At 42.0% G+C, this 19398-nt stretch overlaps 1 protein-coding gene across 1 annotated transcript in view; it reads right to left on the bottom strand.

The window, feature by feature from the left end:
- Window positions 1–19398, bottom strand: part of Ush2a (usherin) — a 692185-nt gene that overhangs the window by 76437 nt on the left and 596350 nt on the right. The window contains exon 60 of the mRNA XM_013066500.3: window positions 18783–19137. Coding sequence (XP_012921954.2) covers window positions 18783–19137 — 355 coding nt within the window. The remainder of the gene's footprint in view (window positions 1–18782; window positions 19138–19398) is intronic.

Here is a 19398-nt window from a genome sequence, read left to right as displayed (position 1 = left end):
GTTCAACATATGTAAATCAATCAATGTAATATAGTATATCAATAGAGCCAAGGACAAAAACCATATGATTATCTCCATAGATGCAGAAAAAGCATTTGACAAAATCCAACATGCATTTATGATAAAAACCCTACAAAAAATTGGAATAGATGGCCTCTACCTCAATCTGATAAAAGTCATCTATGAAAAACCAACAGCCATTATCATACTAAATGGTCAAAAACTGAAATCCTTCACACTAAAATCAGGAATAAGACAAGGATGTCCACTGTCATGACTCCTGTTCAATATACTTTTGGAAACATTAGCCACGGCAATTAGACAAGAGAAAGAAATAAAAGGAATAAAGATAGGAAATGAAGAAGTCAATTTGTCATTATTTTCAGATGACATGATACTCTACATAGAAGACCCCAAGAATTCCACCAAAAGTCTTCTAGACTTGATAACCAAATTCAGTAAAATAGCTGGATACAAGGTCAACACACAAAAATCAATAGCTTTCCTCTACATGAACAAGAGATTCACTGAGAGAGAAATAGGGCAAATAATTCCTTTCACAATGGCATCCAAAAAACTGAAATACCTAGGAATCAACCTAATGAAAGAAATCAAAGACCTCTTCTCTGAAAACTATAGCACTCTGAAACGAGCAATTGAAGATGATATCAGAAAATCAAAAGACATCCCCTGCTCCTGGGTAGGAAGGCTCAGCATAGTGAAAATGGCCATACTTTCAAAAGTGCTATATAGATTCAATGCAATCCCAATTGAAATCCCAGCAGCATACTTCATGGACCTTGAGAAAACAATCCAAAAATTCATTTGGAACCAGAGAGACCCAGAATAGCAAACGCAATTCTAGGTAACAGAGACATGGCAGGGGGTATCACACTCCCCAACTTGAAACTATACTACAAAAGTACTGTGATAAAAACATCATGGTACTGGCAGAGAAACAGACCTGAGGACCAGTGGAACAGATTAGAAGATGCTGAAACAACTCCAGACACACTCAGCCATCTCATCTTCAATAAAGGAGCCAAACACCCTCACCGGAGGAAAGATGGCCTCTTTAATAAATGGTGCTGGAAAAATTGGGTTTCAACCTGTCAAAGATCAAAACTAGACCTATATCTCCCTCCATGCACTAAACTTAAATCAAAATGGATTAAAGATCTAAATGTTAAAATAGAAACGCTAAATCTGCCTGGAACAGAGGCTAGGTAGAACTCTTGAAGACATTGGTGTAGGAAAAGATTTTATGAATAAAACCTCAGTTTCCTGTGAACTAGCACAAACAATGAACAAGTGGGATCTCTTCTTACTGAAAAGCTTCTGCACAGCAAGAAAAACCACCAGCAGTGTGATGAGACAACCCACAATGTGGGAAAAAATCTTCACCTGCTGTTCCTCAGACAAAGGTCTGCTATCTAGAATCTATAAAGAACTTTAAAAGATCAGACCTCCTAAATTTAAATCCCAGTCCGAAAATGGGGATCTGAAATGAACAGACATTTCTCAGACAAAGAAGTAGAAATACCAAATAAACATATGAAAAAATGTTCAACATCACTGCTCATTCAAGAAATGCAAATGAAAACAATGCTGAGATTCCACCTCACACCAGAAAAAATGGCTGCTATCATGAAATCAACCAATAACAAATGCTGGCGGGGCTGTGGGGAAAGAGGAACCCTGCTCCACTGCTGGTGGGAGTGTAGACTGTTGCAACCACTGTGGAAATCAGTATGGAGATACCTCCAAGAACTAGGACTAGAGTTCCCATTTTAACCCAGGTATTTTCCTGCTGGCTATCTTCCCTAAAGAAAAGAATCATACCACAGTGATATATGTGTACTCATGTTCATAGCAGCACAATTTGTAATAGCTAAAACTTGGAAGCAGCCCAAATGCCCATCAACTGGAGACTGGATAAATAAAATGTGGGTTTTTTTTTTATGCAATGAAGTACTACTCAGCCATCAAAAATGAGAAATTAGAGACATTTATACCTAAATGGATGCACATTGAGGCAATACTCCTAAGTGAAGTAAACAGGACACACATATGTAAATACTGAATAGCTTCTCTAGTGTGAGAAACTGAAAGTGGAAATAAGGACTAAAAGATATAATACATAATGTGAAATAGGAAGAAAAGGGGCAAAGGCAAAGGGGAAGTTAGAGGGGTAGGGGAAAGGAAAGAAGGGAATGGAATTAATATGAGAAAATGAAAAAAAGGAAACAAAGTCTTCGTAAATAGGGATGGATGGAGGGGTTGAAGGGAGTGCAGGGAAAGGGGGAAAATAAAAACCAAGAGAGATTATGTAAAGGTGCAAATTTCCAATGACATATGTCATTATATTGTATATGTAAAATGTACCAATAAAGTAAAATTTAAAAAAATGGTCTCATTGAACTGAATGTAGAAAATTCTAGACCCCTGAGAAGTCCATGTGACAAGGAGACAGTGAAAATACAAACAAAAATAGAAATGAAAATGAGCTTGGCACAGTGGCTGGGGTGGCTGCTAAGGTGGACAGGTATGCTGTTACACAGTGGAGGCTCAGGAGCTGCACAACAGCCTGGAAGTCTGCAAAGCTCCTCTGGATCAGCTCTTGGGTCCTTTTTGGGGGGTGGTCTCTCCAAGTTAGTGTGAGACCAGTGCAAGCCTATAGGAAGGCAAGAGCACCAGGAATTCAGGTCTTTTAGGAATGAGTTCTACTGATCTAACCTTGTCTTGGTAGGAAGATAAAGGAGAGAAGTCATCAGTAGCACCACTGGCCTCACGACCTACTGCAGAAATAAAGTTTCTAAATTTTTTTCTGTGTTTTATTGTGTAATGTGCATACTCATTCTCTTGTTTTACCTTATTATCTGTCCATCCATCCATCCATCCTGTAGCAGTTATATTTACTGTTTACTTTTTATTGTACAAATCATCAAAGTGGGAACATGAAAAAAAATCAGGGAAAGATTACGGGCATTATCAGAGTTCCTGGGCTTGACAGTAGATATGGTAATTCTTTTCTTTTCTTTTCTTTTTTATTTTTCTCTTTGGATTTTTGAGGGTCTCGCAATGTAGTTTATGGTGGTCTTTTACTCACTAGGTAGCCCAGGCTGGCCTCAAACTCATGCCAGTCCTCCTGCCTCAGCTTCTCACATGCAGATATAGTCCTTAGAAGGGCCTTATTTCTCTTTCGCCATGAACGAATCCTATCTTGGTTTACCTATAGTATGGGGGAAGTTTGAAGAACTTAAAGGAAGGAATGCAGGGCATTAGATAGCTAGGAGATGGCCTGATGACCAAGGGAGACTTGTTACCAGTGTGGGAGAGGCCTGGACTCAAAGAACAGATATGGAAACTAGGAAAATGCCTACGTCACCCAGTGCATCAGATGGCTCAGTTTTATGTCACCTAATGACGAAGGGCTCATGTGCCAGGGCAGAGGTGTCAAAGGGTCTGTGGTCCTGTCGGAATCCTGGGCTGAAGGTCAGGGCACCTGCTAAAGGGCCCTGCATGTTCACTGGACCGTGCAGGGGACAAGCCATAGGCCTGAAGCCCAGAAACTCACGGTACCTCCTCATCCTTAACCTCTCTCCTAGTGAACTGCGTGGTTTGCTCCTTTTCTCCAAATGTCTGGTCCAGTGTCACCACCTCAGGAGGGCTTTACTGGCCTCTCTACAGTAAGTAGCACCGTACTGCTACCCCAGGCCAGTACTGCTTCAACTCCACAAAGGGCAACGTGACACTGCCCTCACTGCTGGGACGGTACCTCTTGTCCCGCATCCGTGCTTTCCTTCTGTCCATTGCACTTATTTATCTTTCTTTTCTCTATAAAAAAGCTTAAAGAGGGAGGAGTTTTAGTGCGGTGTATTCAGTGCCCGCACCCAGTTTGCGCATACATAGCAATTGGAGGAATGAGTGAACGAGGGAAGGATGAAGTTCTGAATTAGTCCTTGGAAAGGGAAGAATGGAAGTTTTTACTCCGTGGCAGAGCTGGCCATATTACTCCATTTATTTCTTTATTCTAGCGATATATGAGAATCTAAGGTTCTATGCTAACTGGGTTTTAAGTATATCAACTGCGGGAACACAAATCACTTTCAGAATTCCTGAAGTAATTAAAAACCATGGTTCAAATATGACAGCAATGCAAGTCTAGGTGAAGAATAAATAAGTGGGTGATTGGATACTTCCCACTCTGTCAGCCACAGTATGAAATGCGAAGACTGATGATCCAATCTGACTTCACCAAGGTAGGCAAAGTTTTGAAATCATCAAGGGCCCTACTTAGAAAATAGACTGACGTCTATTAAGGATGATCTTTCAATGAATGCATGCTGTGCCTTCAGCTACTGCTGACAGCGTTAGCTCACAAATTAATCAAATATTTTTTGTTTTATTTTATTTTGTTTGCAGTACTGGGGATTGAACCCAGGCCCTTGCACATGCTAGGACATGAGCTACATATTTTATTAATGATTTCATCTATGTGTCTTTAAAAATGTCTATTTTATGGTATAACCATTAACTCATATATATTTTATAATTTATAAAAATATAAGTATACAGATAATGAGAATGTGTATTCCAAAAATTATTAATCTATTGGAATGCACATTCCAAAAAAATTAGACCATTGGCCTACATTAACATTTTTCCTTATCAAAGCTATTACTAAGAAGCAGCTGGGCATGGTGGTGTGTACCTGGAATCCCAGAACTCTGGGAGGCTGAAGCAGGAGGATCAAGAATTTGAGTCCAGCCTGGGCACCTTAGTGACTTAGGAAGACCCTGTTTCAAAACCAACAACAACAACAAAAAAAACCCCAAAACAAAACAAAACAAAAAACCCAGAGTAAAATCTTTTACCTCTTTGAAAATAAATTCAATTTTATAATTATTTTATGATGAACAAAGCCCTCAAATAAGAACAAGTAAGCTCATTTAGGATGTTGCCTTGAAATATACAAAGCCCACTAATACTTTTCAGGAGATCAATGCTTCTAAATAATTTGTAATAGTAGAAACGCCTGTTCCCTTGACTAATTACCCAGTAGGAAGGGCTATTATTGGTAAAATAATTCCCACAATTATTGCCCAGAGAGTGCTCAGAAGAGTCCAGTTGAAGACAAAACCCTATAAAATCACACATCACAAAACAGCACCAAACCTTTGTTGTGCACTGGGGCTATTTTAACCAGTTACACTGTTACATTTATTTTATTAGATCTTTTGACTCTATCAGGTTGAGTAATTTGATTTAAGTGCTCTGCTAAGCTTGAAGACTACACTGAAGAAGACCAATGCGACCATCTTTGGTATCTGTGTGGTTTTGCCAAGGAATAAAATACACCGCAAAAGGCTCCCAGCTGGGAGGGCAGCGGGAGCCTCGGAGAGGACACCTCTGCTGTTCCCCAGGAGGCACATCCCGTTGTCAGGGTGACTGTCATCTCAACAACTGCGCAGGCGTTGTTCACTGTGGGAGCCGACAAATGGACGTGGATTCCTCGTCTTGCTGTGACAACCCCAAGGACACAGAGCCCAAGAGGAGGCTGCCCCTCTCCACGGAAGCAGGCAGCCTCCAGCTGGGTGTCTTGAAGTGGGGTGCAGGAGATGTTCAGATGTCTCCCCCAACAGGGTGCAACAACAACAGAAAAAAGGGAACTGTGGTGAGCGGTGGCCACTTCTGGGCATCATTCTATCCAAAAAGGGGCCAGAGATTTTCCTGAGCCCTTTGCTTAGGTGCAGCAGCACTGGCCGTGGACTGACACGCAGAGGTTCAGGGTCTCAGCCACCCTATGTGGGCTGTGGCTGCCCGGCGTGAGGCTCTGGTCCAGTGTGAAGAAGGGGTCAGCCTTCTGCGTGGAGCTCTCTGCTTGGGGCTCAAAACTAGACACAGAGTAGAACACTAGAACCACCCTTTCCCTTTAGAAAAATGCACTGCTGAAACAAACACTGATTTTAAATGACACAGCTGACATTTGGGTTCACACTCGGTCACATCATTTCACAAAAGTGCAGCCAGATGCAGAGTCTTCGATTTCTGGATGGGAGTTTCAAGTTTTCCAAAAGGTAGAGAACAGGAACAGTCACTTTTCTTTCTGATCTATCTTATTTCTGGAAACGGCTATCAGCTTAGTGTCTAGATTCTCAGAGCAAGGGATCTACTGACACTGTGTGGAAAAGTCACACCAGAGGAAAATCCCGTGTCCTCTTTCCTCAGCTTTTTCTTCTGATGTACACCATGGAGAGTTCGAGAGAGAGACAGAGAGAGAGGAGGGTGGGAGGAAGGGAGGGAGAGTTATATATGGCACATATACTGAAGCATGTAAGCTTTGAATGGCTATGAAATGAAAATGGATGAATTAATACATTTAATTCATAGATTTCAATGAGATTTTTAATTATATAGAGCATTTTATAATCCCTTTTTAAGTTCTTTCACATTTGCAAAAGTGAGTATTCACAAGATCAAGTAAATCCACAAGCAGGGCTGCTGGTGGGAGATGAATAGAGAAGGTACTAAATGGTAAATAAGGAAAGGCGTTGCTGCTGTAAAAAGCTGCTGCAAACAGCCTGTGATACTAACAATTGCGGGAAGTAATTTAAGAGTGTCTTTTTGCCCTAGGAAGAAAGGCTGCTCTCAGCAAACACAGATGGGGGAACTGAAGATAGCGTATTTTAGGGAGATAAGCTATGCAAAGGGGCATCTTTCCACTTACATTTCCTTGCTTACAGATACATTTAAGAGGAAAATTTCTCCAGATTATTTTCTCGAATTCCCTGAAGATTTTTTTTTTTGATCTCTCCTCCTGCATCGTCTTTTCTTTTACTCCTCGCTAAAACTTCTTGTTAGCCAATCTAACCACTGAGTCTACCCTGCCTATTTTGTAATGAATAAGTAGTGCATCCTGTTAATTGGCCACCTGGGGTTCAAAGAGGCGAAATACGGCATTGGTGTCTGAACACTGTAATGTGCTGACAGCATATTGACCACACTCTATTTCACAAGACTGAAAATCAAGCATCCTCACCCTGTGCATGGCCCCCTCCCCTTGATCCATTTGAGACTAATATAATTTTTTAAAGTGATTTATTTCTAACAGATGTGATCTTCCAGCCACAGGGACCTGGATGCACAATGTCCCCTAACAACTTTAATTCCTGACTATAATAAGCATATATTCCACTAATAAATAATTATTGCTCTGTTCAGAAAAAAATGCCAAGGTGTGTGGTATGATGACCAGGTAACTTCTTCTTCTTCTTTTTTTTTTGGTACCAGGGATTCAACTCAGGTCCTTGCACTTGCGAGGCAGGCGGTGGAACCACTGAGCTAAATCCCCCGGATGACCGGGTAACTTCTGAGGAGAAAGGACGAGGAGATGCATCCTCCCGAGGCCCACACTGTGTTCAACCTGAATGTGCTAATTATGGTATTTCTAATGTGGGAAGCCGTGAAGAAAGAACATTAGTCACAGTTCAAGGTGCACAGCGATGTTTAGGAGGCTGCTGTCATGTAGATATTGAGTTTCCTATACATCAGGTATCACACTTGGGTAAGAAAGATAGCCCCACACTGTGTCCCGAGACAGTGAAGTCTGCAGCCAGGATGGAGGAGTAAGTTGCCTTCCCTTCCTCTCGGATTTTTAAGGGCTCTTCTCGCAGGTGGCAGGCAGAGTGTGTCCTTGTCACCTGGGCTGTGACCAGTTCTCTGTGACTGAAGGCTGGTGAGATGGCCCCTAGTGTCACAGGCAGTGGTGACATCACAGGCAGATGCACCGGGGAGCAGGCTGTGACCCAGACTAAGCGAGCCATCAGAGGACACTGTGGGCTTTGGGAATATTCTAGAGGAGTTCGGGGTCTCAGGTGGGGTTTCTAGAGAGCTTCCTTGCATTTCCCAGCAGCATCGTGTCTTGTGTCCCCATTCCCACTACCTGCCACCTCTGGGGTCCGAGGCCACAAGGCCGTTCTGTGGGAGCTGACCTAGTTGGCTGAGTAGTCCATACTGGGGGGAAAGATCATTGGAGGATGAAGGCGAAACAAGAAGAGAAGACTCTTTTTCCCTTGTGTGTGCACAGGCTTGAAATTCTGGACTAGTGTTTCCAGACAGGCACTGTCAACATGCGACAAGCTGACAGCTTCATGTACTGATTTCCCTCTGAAGCCTACTCCAGGGCCCTGAGCTACTCCGGGCCACGGGGTGCTGTGCTCTGATGGAGCACCGGGCTGCAGGCACAGGGCGGAGCCAGGTGCCCTCTCTGACCTGCGTTCCCTGACCTCAGTTGGTGCTGCGGGTCACCTGCCTCCACACCTTTGCTGGAACTGCTGGGAATATTTTATTTTTTAAAAACCAGTTGTTTAAATATAAAAATGGGGACAGTTGCTTTGAATGAGCTTCCTCTTACTATTACGCTGGCAACAACAGGGTGGATTTCTTCAGAAATGTAGCAAAACTTGCACTTCCCATAGTCCTTGCCACTGCCCCGTCATACTTGTCGCTGTTCAGGATGTTGGCGGAGTCTTTTCCCACTTCCTGAATAGAAATACTGACCAAGGTCAACTTGTACCGTGTAGTTTGCAATCTTCCACTCTCCCCTTGTCTGGTGTGTCCAGCCTTCTGACACCTGGGGGGAGTCTGTGGTGTGTGTGTGTGTGTGTGGACATGCAATTGGTTGTGCATCTTGCTTTAGGACACACTGCTGTCGGGCCACAGGAAAGAACCAGAATAAAGCAGTGGACAGGGCTTCTTCCTGACAAACTTGTGGAGGGGACCATGCTCTGGACATTATGAGGATAAAGAAGAGAATTTTCAAGACTGCATTTCCATCCGAGTTCTTTTGTATGCTGGCTCGCCTGCCATTATGTTTATGTAATTCTGACAGTGTTCTTAATGACACACTAACAGATTGTAAAACACACTGCTGGCATTTACTTGTTTTTTATATTTTTAAAACAATGTCCTTCATGTAACAGTAGTTAAGCGCGGCAGAAGGACATCATTAGAGCCATGGTTAAACTGTAATTTACACCATTAGGAAGGCAGGAGCAATTTTTATTGCCTGGCAATTTTCTTGCTGAAATATTTGGACCATATGGCTCAATTTGTGTAATAACCTTAATTTCTACACCCTTCAGGGCTGCCTCCATCTCCCACGGAATGGTAAAATGCGCTTTAGCAGAAAAGGCAACTATCTATACTTAGAGAGTTGAGATTAATAACATGTCACGTCCTGTTTTTGGTGAAGGAATTCGAGCAGCAGCCAGATGGTATCTCTACAAATAACTGTCAGGGGTCTTGATCTAATCAATACAATGTATTAATACATCTCCCTTTGCTGCTTCTCCAGGGGCTGGCGTACAACATCTGGAAAGAGTGGGAGGCCCCGCCAAGTAGAAAGCCGATTCTTTTCAGAATCAAACTGAGCCCAATTAATTTTTCATGTATCCTTGATAACTGTTTCATAATGAGCTATGCGTCTTGATGGATTTGGGGTTGGCAAAGCAGGCTGCCCCTGCTTTCTATCCCCATTCAGTCCGCTTATAGAAACCAACCCATTAATCAAGCTATCTGGCATAAAACCTGAATCTCAGCTCAGCAAGAGATCAATAACCGTCCTAAAAAAACACAGAACCAGCCACTAATGGGCACAGGTATCCAGCCATGACATTAGTAATTGCTTTAGCAAAAATAAAACTCTGTATCATAATCACCCAATAGGAACTTATACGATAAAATTCATTACTTGTGTCTTGTCAAAAAGTAACATTTACATGTGTTAAAAATAATACTGTAATTTTACTATCCAGACATGCCCGTTATCTTTTGGAGTTAGATGGTGCACCTTTGTGAATGGACTAAAATTCTCTGATTTTGTAATGTGAATATTTAATAATCCAAGTATCACATAAAATGTTTAAAAATGAGTTATTACACTTATTTTAAATTCAGAGTGCCTAAGGGGCTCTTTAATACAGTCTTCAGCCCAGCTGTATATGACACACGGTGAGCCTGTTTTGCCCACTCTGCCAGGACGTCACACTGGTCACATTTCTTTACTTTTTGCTTGGCTTAATGGCAAGATTTGCAATTTAATTCGTAAATTCGTAAATTCATATCTCTCCCCCAAGTGGTGCATTTCACCTCAAATCCCCACTCTTCCACCAAATTCAAGCCAGCCATTTTATTTTTCAGTTAGCAAATCTCTTTTGGCTCCACCAGGATTTCTGCACGTTTTTTCCTTCCGAAAGAGCAACTCAGTGACTTTGTCTATGGAGGAGAATCCAGAATCAAGGTGGGGAGATGGAGGAAACCCATTACCTCCTTGGAAAACCATTCCTTATTGGCTCTGAGACAACAGGTGGAAACCTGTTTTGTCCCTGGGACAGCTTGAGATTTTGACTGGAAAAAACTCCTGGGAGGTGCTGCCAGAAAGAGAGTCATTCATTGGCTGATTGTCTGATCCAATCCTGCCAGGGTGACAGAAAGGCCCAGAGCATCATTCCAGGAGCCTTCAGGTGATGTCTCATTCATCTTTTCTGACAGGAGCACTAAGAATCATGATGCCTGTGTTAGTCCTGTCGATGGTCGTGGTCTTGTAGGACGAACGCTGGATTTAGAAGCAGTTGTGTAAGGTAACGTTCTCCTCAGTTCCTCTAAATATTTATGAGCACAGTCAATGCCTATGCCTAACCGAATAATTGCTTGTTAGATTGTAATTCGCCTCTCATCTTTCTCCAAGGATACCAGAAGTCCCAGAGAGAACAGACTCATTCTTCTCCGTATCTATTGTAGTTTCTGGACATAGTAAATTCTCAAAAGAAATTTGGTGAACAATTGATTAATGGCTGGGCCCCACAAGATTTCTTGGTCTTGATCACCAAATTAGGTCTGATAGATCAACTGCAAATAACTTGCACTTTTCAAGCATTCATGAGATTTCAAAAAAGCAATAGCCCAGGTTTTCAACTTTCATTTTGTTTGTCGATGTCCAGATAAATGCAAAACATTTGACAAAGGACTGGTCTGTAGCAGAGTTGAATGATAATGGGCAAGAAAGCTACTTGAATAACTGAATTACATGATTACATAACATCTGAAATATAGGATCCACAATTCATGGCGTTCAGAATTTTCTATTGGTGTGATGCCATTATCAAAATATTTAACTTATACAAATTTAAACCTTTTGTGACAAAGACAGAAAATAGCTCCTATTCTACATCCTTCCACTTCGTAGATATAATCAATGATGCTAGCAGTTTCAGCTTAGTAATATCCAGGTACAGCACTAACACGAGTTTTCACTTTAAAAATGATATCGAGATGGAAAGATTCATTTGCAAAGCCATCACCTATGTATTCACAGGTGGTGGGTGTGGGTCATTGCATTTGGATTAAAAAGCAAGTATCTCTCTACATGAGAGGTCACTAGCTTGTGTGAGGCAAAACCTTTTCACTGTTTGGCATAATTAGTATATTCCAACAGTGGTTTCAGTAATTTAAAAATCACAGTATTGTTGTAATATTTTTCTAGGCTTCAGGAGCTCACAATTGTTTGGCCCAATCAAATCTGGGAACACTAGAGAAGTTATCACCCATCAAGGTAATTACTTTCAAGTTGAAATAATTACTCTATCAATGTTAATGGTCTTTCAACTTCAATAAAGCACTCACCTGCCGATAATCACAGCTAACCTCTTGCTCTAATGCAATTCCCTCTCTATTTAGTTGGCTATATTACAGCCGTTACAGTGGTCACTTGTCCTGAACAGCTGCTGAATTTCACTTTGATTGGCTGTGAACCATAAAAACATCGGTCATCTGTGTATGATTTCCCCCTCACCCATAAGCCCTTATAGAGCAGAGGGTGTGCTCTCTGGGTGGTCACAGGGCACTATAGGCACCACCAACTTGTCTCAGGTAGTGGTGACTTTCCACTTGTGATGAGTGCAGACTAGTTCGATTAACTTCTGCCCTTCACTGCCATTTATAGCCTGCTATCTCTGCTAAATGGCATATATTCTGAATTTATGGGCTGGGCCTCTTAGTATGTAGACAAGTTCAATTCACTCTCATAGGATTTGTTTCAAGAATCCTTGGAATTCTTGGATTTGTTTCAAGAATCCTTGGGATTCTAAATAGGGTTTCTTCATAACTTGGTTAAAGACTGGAAAATGGCTACAGAACATGGCCCAAAAGTCAAACAATTTTCCCATCACCTGCCTCTCACGCACTGAGAGTCGATGGTTTGGCACTGGTGAAGTGCCAGATACTGATTTGGCAGAATTTATCTGGATGATTTGGGGGTGTGTGTGTGCGCAGAAGACCTCAAGTTCTACTGATAGGACCCCAGATCCAAGGGGAAGGAAAGGTTCCCTGAATGCCATGGGAGGGAAACAGCAGCAGGCAGAAAGGGCATCTCCTGGCAGAACTCTGAGAGGGGCAGGCATGAGATGCTGTGGGGAGACAGGACAGTACTCAACCTCAGGGGGACTAACATGTTCTCACTCCAGGCACCTTAGAAAGGAAATAGAACCAAATCTGGTACTTGGGAAATTATCTGGACATTGATACCATGGGAACAGGAAACATTCCAATTTGCAAACTCAGAATTTTATTGCAAGGTGAAGAACTTTTGAAGTATGTAAAACACTTGATTCACTCGTGACCAAATTCATATAGCTGCTTTGTACAAAGAATCTTATCTAATTGCTAATTTATTCAAATCTTTTATTTCAAAGGTAGGACATCTAAGTTTTGCAGTCTTCTTACATTGCCACTTCCAGTACGCTGCACATGCATTAAGTGACTGGCTAGTACAGTGCTTCTGTGAGATAGGTAACAGTGTAGTTCAGACTTGGAGAGGAAGAAGGACAGATTAAGTGCAGGGGGATGATTGTTTGAGGAGGAGGAAATGTATGAAGATCCAAATGTGGTCTTCAAGATGGAGGAATAAATCCAGGCGTGGTGGTGCACACCTGTAATCCCAGCACTCCGGTAGGCTGAGGCAGGAGGTTCACAAGTTTGAGCGCAGGATGGGCAAATTAATGAGACTTTGTTCCCAAAAATAAAAATTTAAAAAGGCTGGGGATATACCTCAGTGCAAAGGCCCTGAGTTCAACCCCCAGTACCAATAAATAAATGAATATTGTAAATATAAAAATAGGAAGAAATCAAGGTACAGTTTGGAAGTGGAATTGTAAGTAATTGGACATGGAAACAAAGAGGGAGAACTCAGAGGTGATCTGGTTGGATGATCTGGCCATTTAGTTATAGAAGAGGATGGGAATGAGACTATTTTGGGGAACAGTAAGTGTAGCTTGCTTGCTGGAGGGAGGGGCTACAGAAGCCAGAGGTTGTAGGGCGGACCCCTGGTGCACTAAAGGAAAGGTAAGAAAGGGCAGAAATTAGTTAGAGCAACTGTATTGAGTGGAACAGAGCTTCCTGTAGGGGCCTCTGTGTAACACAAAGAAAATTCCAGGAGGCAACTGCTCAGTGGGCCCTGAGGGGTGGATCAGAACAGGGCTTTTGTGTAAGGCAGTGATCAGTAAGAGAACAAGAGGGAACTAAATGGGAGGAAAAACAGTGATCTTCACTGTAGACAGAACACCTCTGATTTACACTGGATTTAAAAAAAAGCACCTGACACAAGTGTTGATTATGAAATCTGAGTTAGTTCATGTCACCAGAAAGTTACTGATGCTGGGGATTTAGCTCAGTGGTTCCGGCGCCTGCCTTGCAAGCACAAGGTCCCTAGTTGGATCCTCAGTACCAAAAAACCAACCAACCAAACAAACAAAAAAAGTTTCTGGAAAACCAGAAGACCTGCCTTGCACATGGCCGATAGTGCTGATAGTGTCAGTAGGGTTTGTTGGAATAAAGTGATGGAGAAAAATAAAGCTCTTTCAAAGAGGCAGTTGTAGGGAATTCAAGAAGACTATATATCCGGCAATAGCTTTCATCTCCAATAGTTTTCATCTCCAATAATGTCCAACAAAAGTAGTAGGTGTGTCTGAGACTTACAGGGTATGATTAGAAAAAAAGGGATGAAGATCACGAAAGGGTAGTAAATGAAAAATTAATATCAAGCCAAATACATACTTAAAATAAGAAACTGAACAGTGTCGAGTATTCATTGTTTTGTCCAACATTTACCTACTCCTGTTTTGTGTCTTTTATATAGAATGACACAGTTCTCATAAAATGGGAAAATCTCAGTTTACACAACTGACACAAAAGATGGAGATTATTTTCATTACCAGTTTTTTCTTCAAATTAGAAGGAGCATTGAAAGAGACTTTTAAGAGATTGACATCTTCCAGAGTGTTTCTTTTGTTTAAGAAATAGTCTGGGGAGTAAAAGCTAAGAACCATGAATTTATAAGAGCTACACCTGGTTTACAAAAATATGTAAAGAACAGTCAATTTTTACCTTATAGTAAGTCAAAATAAAATGGAATTAAAGTGAATTGATCAGTGTACTCACAAACTCTCCATGACTGGGTAATTATGAAGTATCTCCTAATTTTTTTGGCCACATATCCATTTAATGGTAAGATTTGGGGACACTCACTTGAGTACCTCTTCTTTGATATTGGGAAAGGGAATTTGGCAACTAGAATCCAGAAATCAGAGTCTGTAAATCTGGATTTTATTCTCAGATAGAGGCCAACTTCTAGTGACCCATATAATTTGCTTACCCCTCCATACCTCATGCTTGATTCTATGCACAGAACAAAGCACCATCTATCTTGCAGGGCGTGGGCAAGTGCATGATCTGGACTGGATGCTTTATCATCCCATGGGGCAAACAGATATGCTTAGAACACAGACTAACAGGTAAACCACCTTTGCCTTTAAATCCCAAGTTATTTCGGCCAGCACGATGGCAGGTGCCAGTGAGCAAAAGGAAACAAACTCAAATGGTGGGAGCAGTATCGCCAGCCTCGCCAGGAGTGTTCCTGTAAGCACCACCATGGAACTCTTGCATGCCAAGCAAGGCTAAATACAGCTTCTCTCTCGACACTGCACAATTCGTCACAGAGCTAATTGGGAGGGGAGCTTCAGGACTTCTAACGTAGGCTTCTTTTCAATAGGGAAAAAGACTGGCCTGAAGAGACCCTAAGCATCTTGCTACCTGTCTTCTCTCCTTGAAGGATCTTCTTAGACCCAAAGGGACATGACTTTTCATGAGGTTGGGAGAGAAGCTAGTGATGCATTAAACCCACACTTTTCCTGCTGCCTCTGCTGCTGCCGCCACTGCTTCTGCCAACACATACGCTCTTCACCCCCATGGAGGGGCCCCGCTGCCAGTTCTCCATCCACTGCCACCAGCAGCAGGAGCCATGCCTCCACTGCACCTGCTTTATGTGGCTCTCAGCAACATCCACCTGTCTGTAAACAACTCTGGGGGACCTTGAGACAAGCTCATGATGGCTCCACACCATGGGCAACTTATTGGCGGCCCTGTGTGCTGGGACGGGAACCCACTAAAGAAGGGACTGAACAAGGGGTGTTAACAATGCTTCTTGAAAATATGTGGGTTGAATTGTAACCCTGCAATTGTGGGGATGGATTCTGTGCCTTGTGAATAACAAATGTAATTCCTTTGCTCTGGAGAATCCCAGCCAGTGTGGTCAAAGAGCAAAAACTTGAAAAATATCCTCGGGCAAGCATAGAGGGGAAGAAGACAGTAAAATGTTCAGATGGGATCGGAAAGAGAGAGACAGCAAGTAGATTCAGGAAGGTAATTGGAGTGAGATTTGAAAGGGAGTTATCTAAATACAAACAGCAAAAACTCTGCAGCAAGAAGCACAGAAATCAAAGTGCCCAGCAGTAGTAACCTGTGTCTGAGACGTGACTACCCACCATCCCCTATAGTCGGGCTCTGTCCAAAAGCCAAGTCTCACAGTAGACTTCAATAATACAACTGAGCATAGTACGCAGTATTGATGTATTGAACATAGTTCTCAATGAGCATTTGCCAAATTTGATTGAATTGTCAATAATTTGTTCTTGACCCTACAAGACTCCTGTACTAGTGTAGAGAAGTCATGCTGTTCTGAACAGAAATAGATGGGCTTATGTTACAGGACAGAGGATTTGGCTGCCATCAAAGGGAATTCTTCCCTGCTGTGGGGGAAGTGAGAACATTAGATAAGTGGATTATCTTTTATTTTTTTGGGGGGTAATCATTATTTTTAAAGAGTTCAACACACTCTCCACACAGGGAATTCAGAAATGGATTAAACTCCAGCACAGTCGTTTATTTTCCTGATGGCCTCTTGCAAAGGTATTTGTTCAAAAAGAGTCGCAGTGGCCAGATGCTCTAGTGACTGGAGCCCCAGAACACTGGCATGGACTGCTTCACAGATTATGCCCTTGATGGCTTGAGAAGCTCAGATGGGACTCTCTTGATGAGTCTAATGGAAGCTGCCCTGGTCCTCAGGGCCAGAGATCCAAGTTTAGGAGAGGGGCGTGGAATACAGGCACACATTCTGAAATGATATTACCACATTCTTGGTTCTTGATTATTCTGGTTCTTCTCTTCAGCATTACAAGGAATCATCTTTAGAAAAAGTGGAAGTGTGTACCAAGACTGAGCTGTCAAAGGACTCCTCAGATACTTGAAATCATGTGTTTTAAACAAAGCCATCTATGAAGGACTGCCTCATATGCAGACCATTCTGAAAGAGAATTCCATTGGAACTGTGTAGGGAGATTAAATGATTAGGCTGGAAATCCAGAAAGATCAGAAGTTCAGTCTTTTGCCTTCAATAAATCATACTTAAATTATGATATCTCATTAAGAAAGCCATTATCAAGAGTGTTGTAGTATTTTCAAGAAAAATTTTACTTTAAGGATGAAAGTTTAGAATATGAGTTCTGAGAATATGTGAGAAGCAACCAAATCTCCCAACGGAGCACAGGTCAACTAAAAATGATATTTTAGTCCTAAGAACATTGCTTCTAATGCTTACAATGAAATATCTAGAGGAGATGACATGAAAAATCCTGGTATATACAGATAATTTAGTATAAAACAGAAAAACAAAGTACCAATTCTGACATAAAAATGAAGGTTTCTTTATACTATCCTTTCACTCACATGTTGCTTGTTAGTCATATGAGCAATTAAGTACATATAAAGGTTATAGAAAACCATTGTACAGTATTTTAAACTACCCATTAAAAAGATTCTTCTGGAGTTTCATTAAAAGTTATTTTTATTGTTTAGATATCTCGATAAACATTAAGCTCTAAAACTTTCTTGCAAACTGGGCTTCTTAGGGTAGAAATATAGTTCTCTTTTAAATAGTGCTTTATTCTGTTTGTACATCTTGTTCTTATTCCTGAGGGTTTCCATATTAAATAATGTTTTAGCACATTTTGAAAACTATATATGAGGTTTGATTAAAAATATGATGTTTAAATAAAAAATTTTTACAATTTGAGATACATCATCATGAGTCTTCCTCAAAACAGTCTCCCTTGCTTCAAACCCACTCATCCCATCATTCTTTCTATTTCTGAAGCAGTTCTGGAGTCCTGTTTCCTGAGTGTCTTTGATTGTGCTGTCATGGCTGCCTTGATGTCCTGAAGTATTGCAAAACCTTTACCTTTCATGGTCATTTTGACTTTGGGGAAGAGCCCGAAGCCACATGTTGCTAGACCTGTGAATAAGGTGGATGAAGAGACACTGTAATGTTTTTACAAGCCTGCTCTTCTGTTGCATGGCACACGGCAGCAGCATTCAGTGTATTTTTAATCATACCTTGTGAAGCCTCTCCTGAAAGAGGACATCCAGAGCTGCTTCACAAAGTGCCCAGAATGGTGGGATTAATAAATGTGTTCAAAGTGAGGAGGAGTATTTTGAGGGGGACCAATGGCAATGTGTCTTTTACTGTAGTAAGTTCTTAAAATGTAAACACTCATCATAGTCTGTGATCACCCCTTGCATGTATTTAACTCCTAGGACTGTTACATTTCACCTTCTCCCTGAGGCCTCTGCAGCGGAGGCCTCCTGCTGACACAGTGCATTTGTGCCCAACACTTCCGGGCTGTGATGTTATTTTCTCTTGTAGTGCAGTTTATGGCTGGTCAGAGGTAGAGTTTGGGATCTAAGTCTCAGGGTATCATGCACTATGGACTTCTCATTCTTCCCCGTATGTGTAGTTCTCATCGGTGTGGTGTTATAAAAGAGGGTGTTTTCAGAGACAAGGACGGTCATGTTCCTGTATCACTCATAGGATTTTGGGCTGTGTAGGAATCGAGAAGGCATGAAGGAGACACCAGGTGAATAGAATTAAGTTGCTTTGTACATCAGAGTGGGCTAGTCCAGAAAAAAATATCACCACGAAGCTATGCTACATGTGACTTCTATAGTGCATGGGACTTTAATGAAATATGTATAAAAAATTGGCTTTTTGAGGAAGTAGAAAATTAAGTATTCTGTCTAGTTTTACTATTCTCATCCTTATGAGATACGTAGGGACCCACTGAATTATCCCCATTTAATGGATACAGAAAGTAGAAGTCAGGCAAAGAGAGATGGATGCGTTTGCTTGCAGTAATGTAAATTAGCTGTCCATAGCTAAGTTAGTCTACAAACTAGACCCTGGTATTCCTCAGACTCCATTCAATATCATATCCTCATGACCACATTGCTTCTTCACACATGTAAGAGATTTTCATATATTTAAGAAAAATGACAAGCTGGATAGGAAATGAACTTCAGCATATCAAGCAGGTACCTGCTATCTGGGGCCTTACCGTCACTGTGAATGCGCGCACAGGGGCGCTGCCTGGTGCCAGGTCCTCGGTGCTCTCTCTGTAGACCACGCTGTACTGGGAGATGAGGCCATTGGGTGACTCTGGCTCCATCCAGGTCAGCAGAATAGAATGGGCTCCGGTGGCTCGAGCCCAGGGAGCTGCCAGGGCCTGCGGAGGGGCCTCCAGGGTCCGTGCAGAAGACCAGGCACTGTCCACACAGCCTCTGGAGTTCTGGGCTCTGGCCCGATACTCATAGTGCGTGAAAGGCCTCAGTGTCCCAGCTTCATCTGTGAATTCGAGGGTCCCTTCTGACCAGACAAACTCGAGGGACACATTTTCCATGCCAGCGGGACGTCTGAAAGGAAACAGAGAAAGCAACCGGTGAGAGGTGCAAGCTTCCAAACCAGATCTGGAGAGGGAGCAAGAAGCTTGCTAGAACAATTTGTTATTATGTGTACTTCTCGCCCGCCTCGTCCTTCCCGGTGTCATGATGAAGAAAGACCATTGGAAGAACACACCGGAGACCTAGCTGGAACCTTCTCTGTAGTGTAGGTGACATTGTATGGGTTTATGCATGTGTGTGCGTGTGTCTCATTCACTGCAAAAGTACATGTTT

Source organism: Heterocephalus glaber, unplaced genomic scaffold, assembly GCF_053883595.1.
Source record: "Heterocephalus glaber isolate CG9 unplaced genomic scaffold, H.glaber_assembly_v1.0 deba00001067, whole genome shotgun sequence".
Lineage (NCBI taxonomy): Eukaryota > Metazoa > Chordata > Mammalia > Rodentia > Bathyergidae > Heterocephalus > Heterocephalus glaber.
The sequence above is the reverse complement of the archived record's forward strand: the minus strand, read 5'-3'. Positions and strand labels throughout refer to the sequence as shown.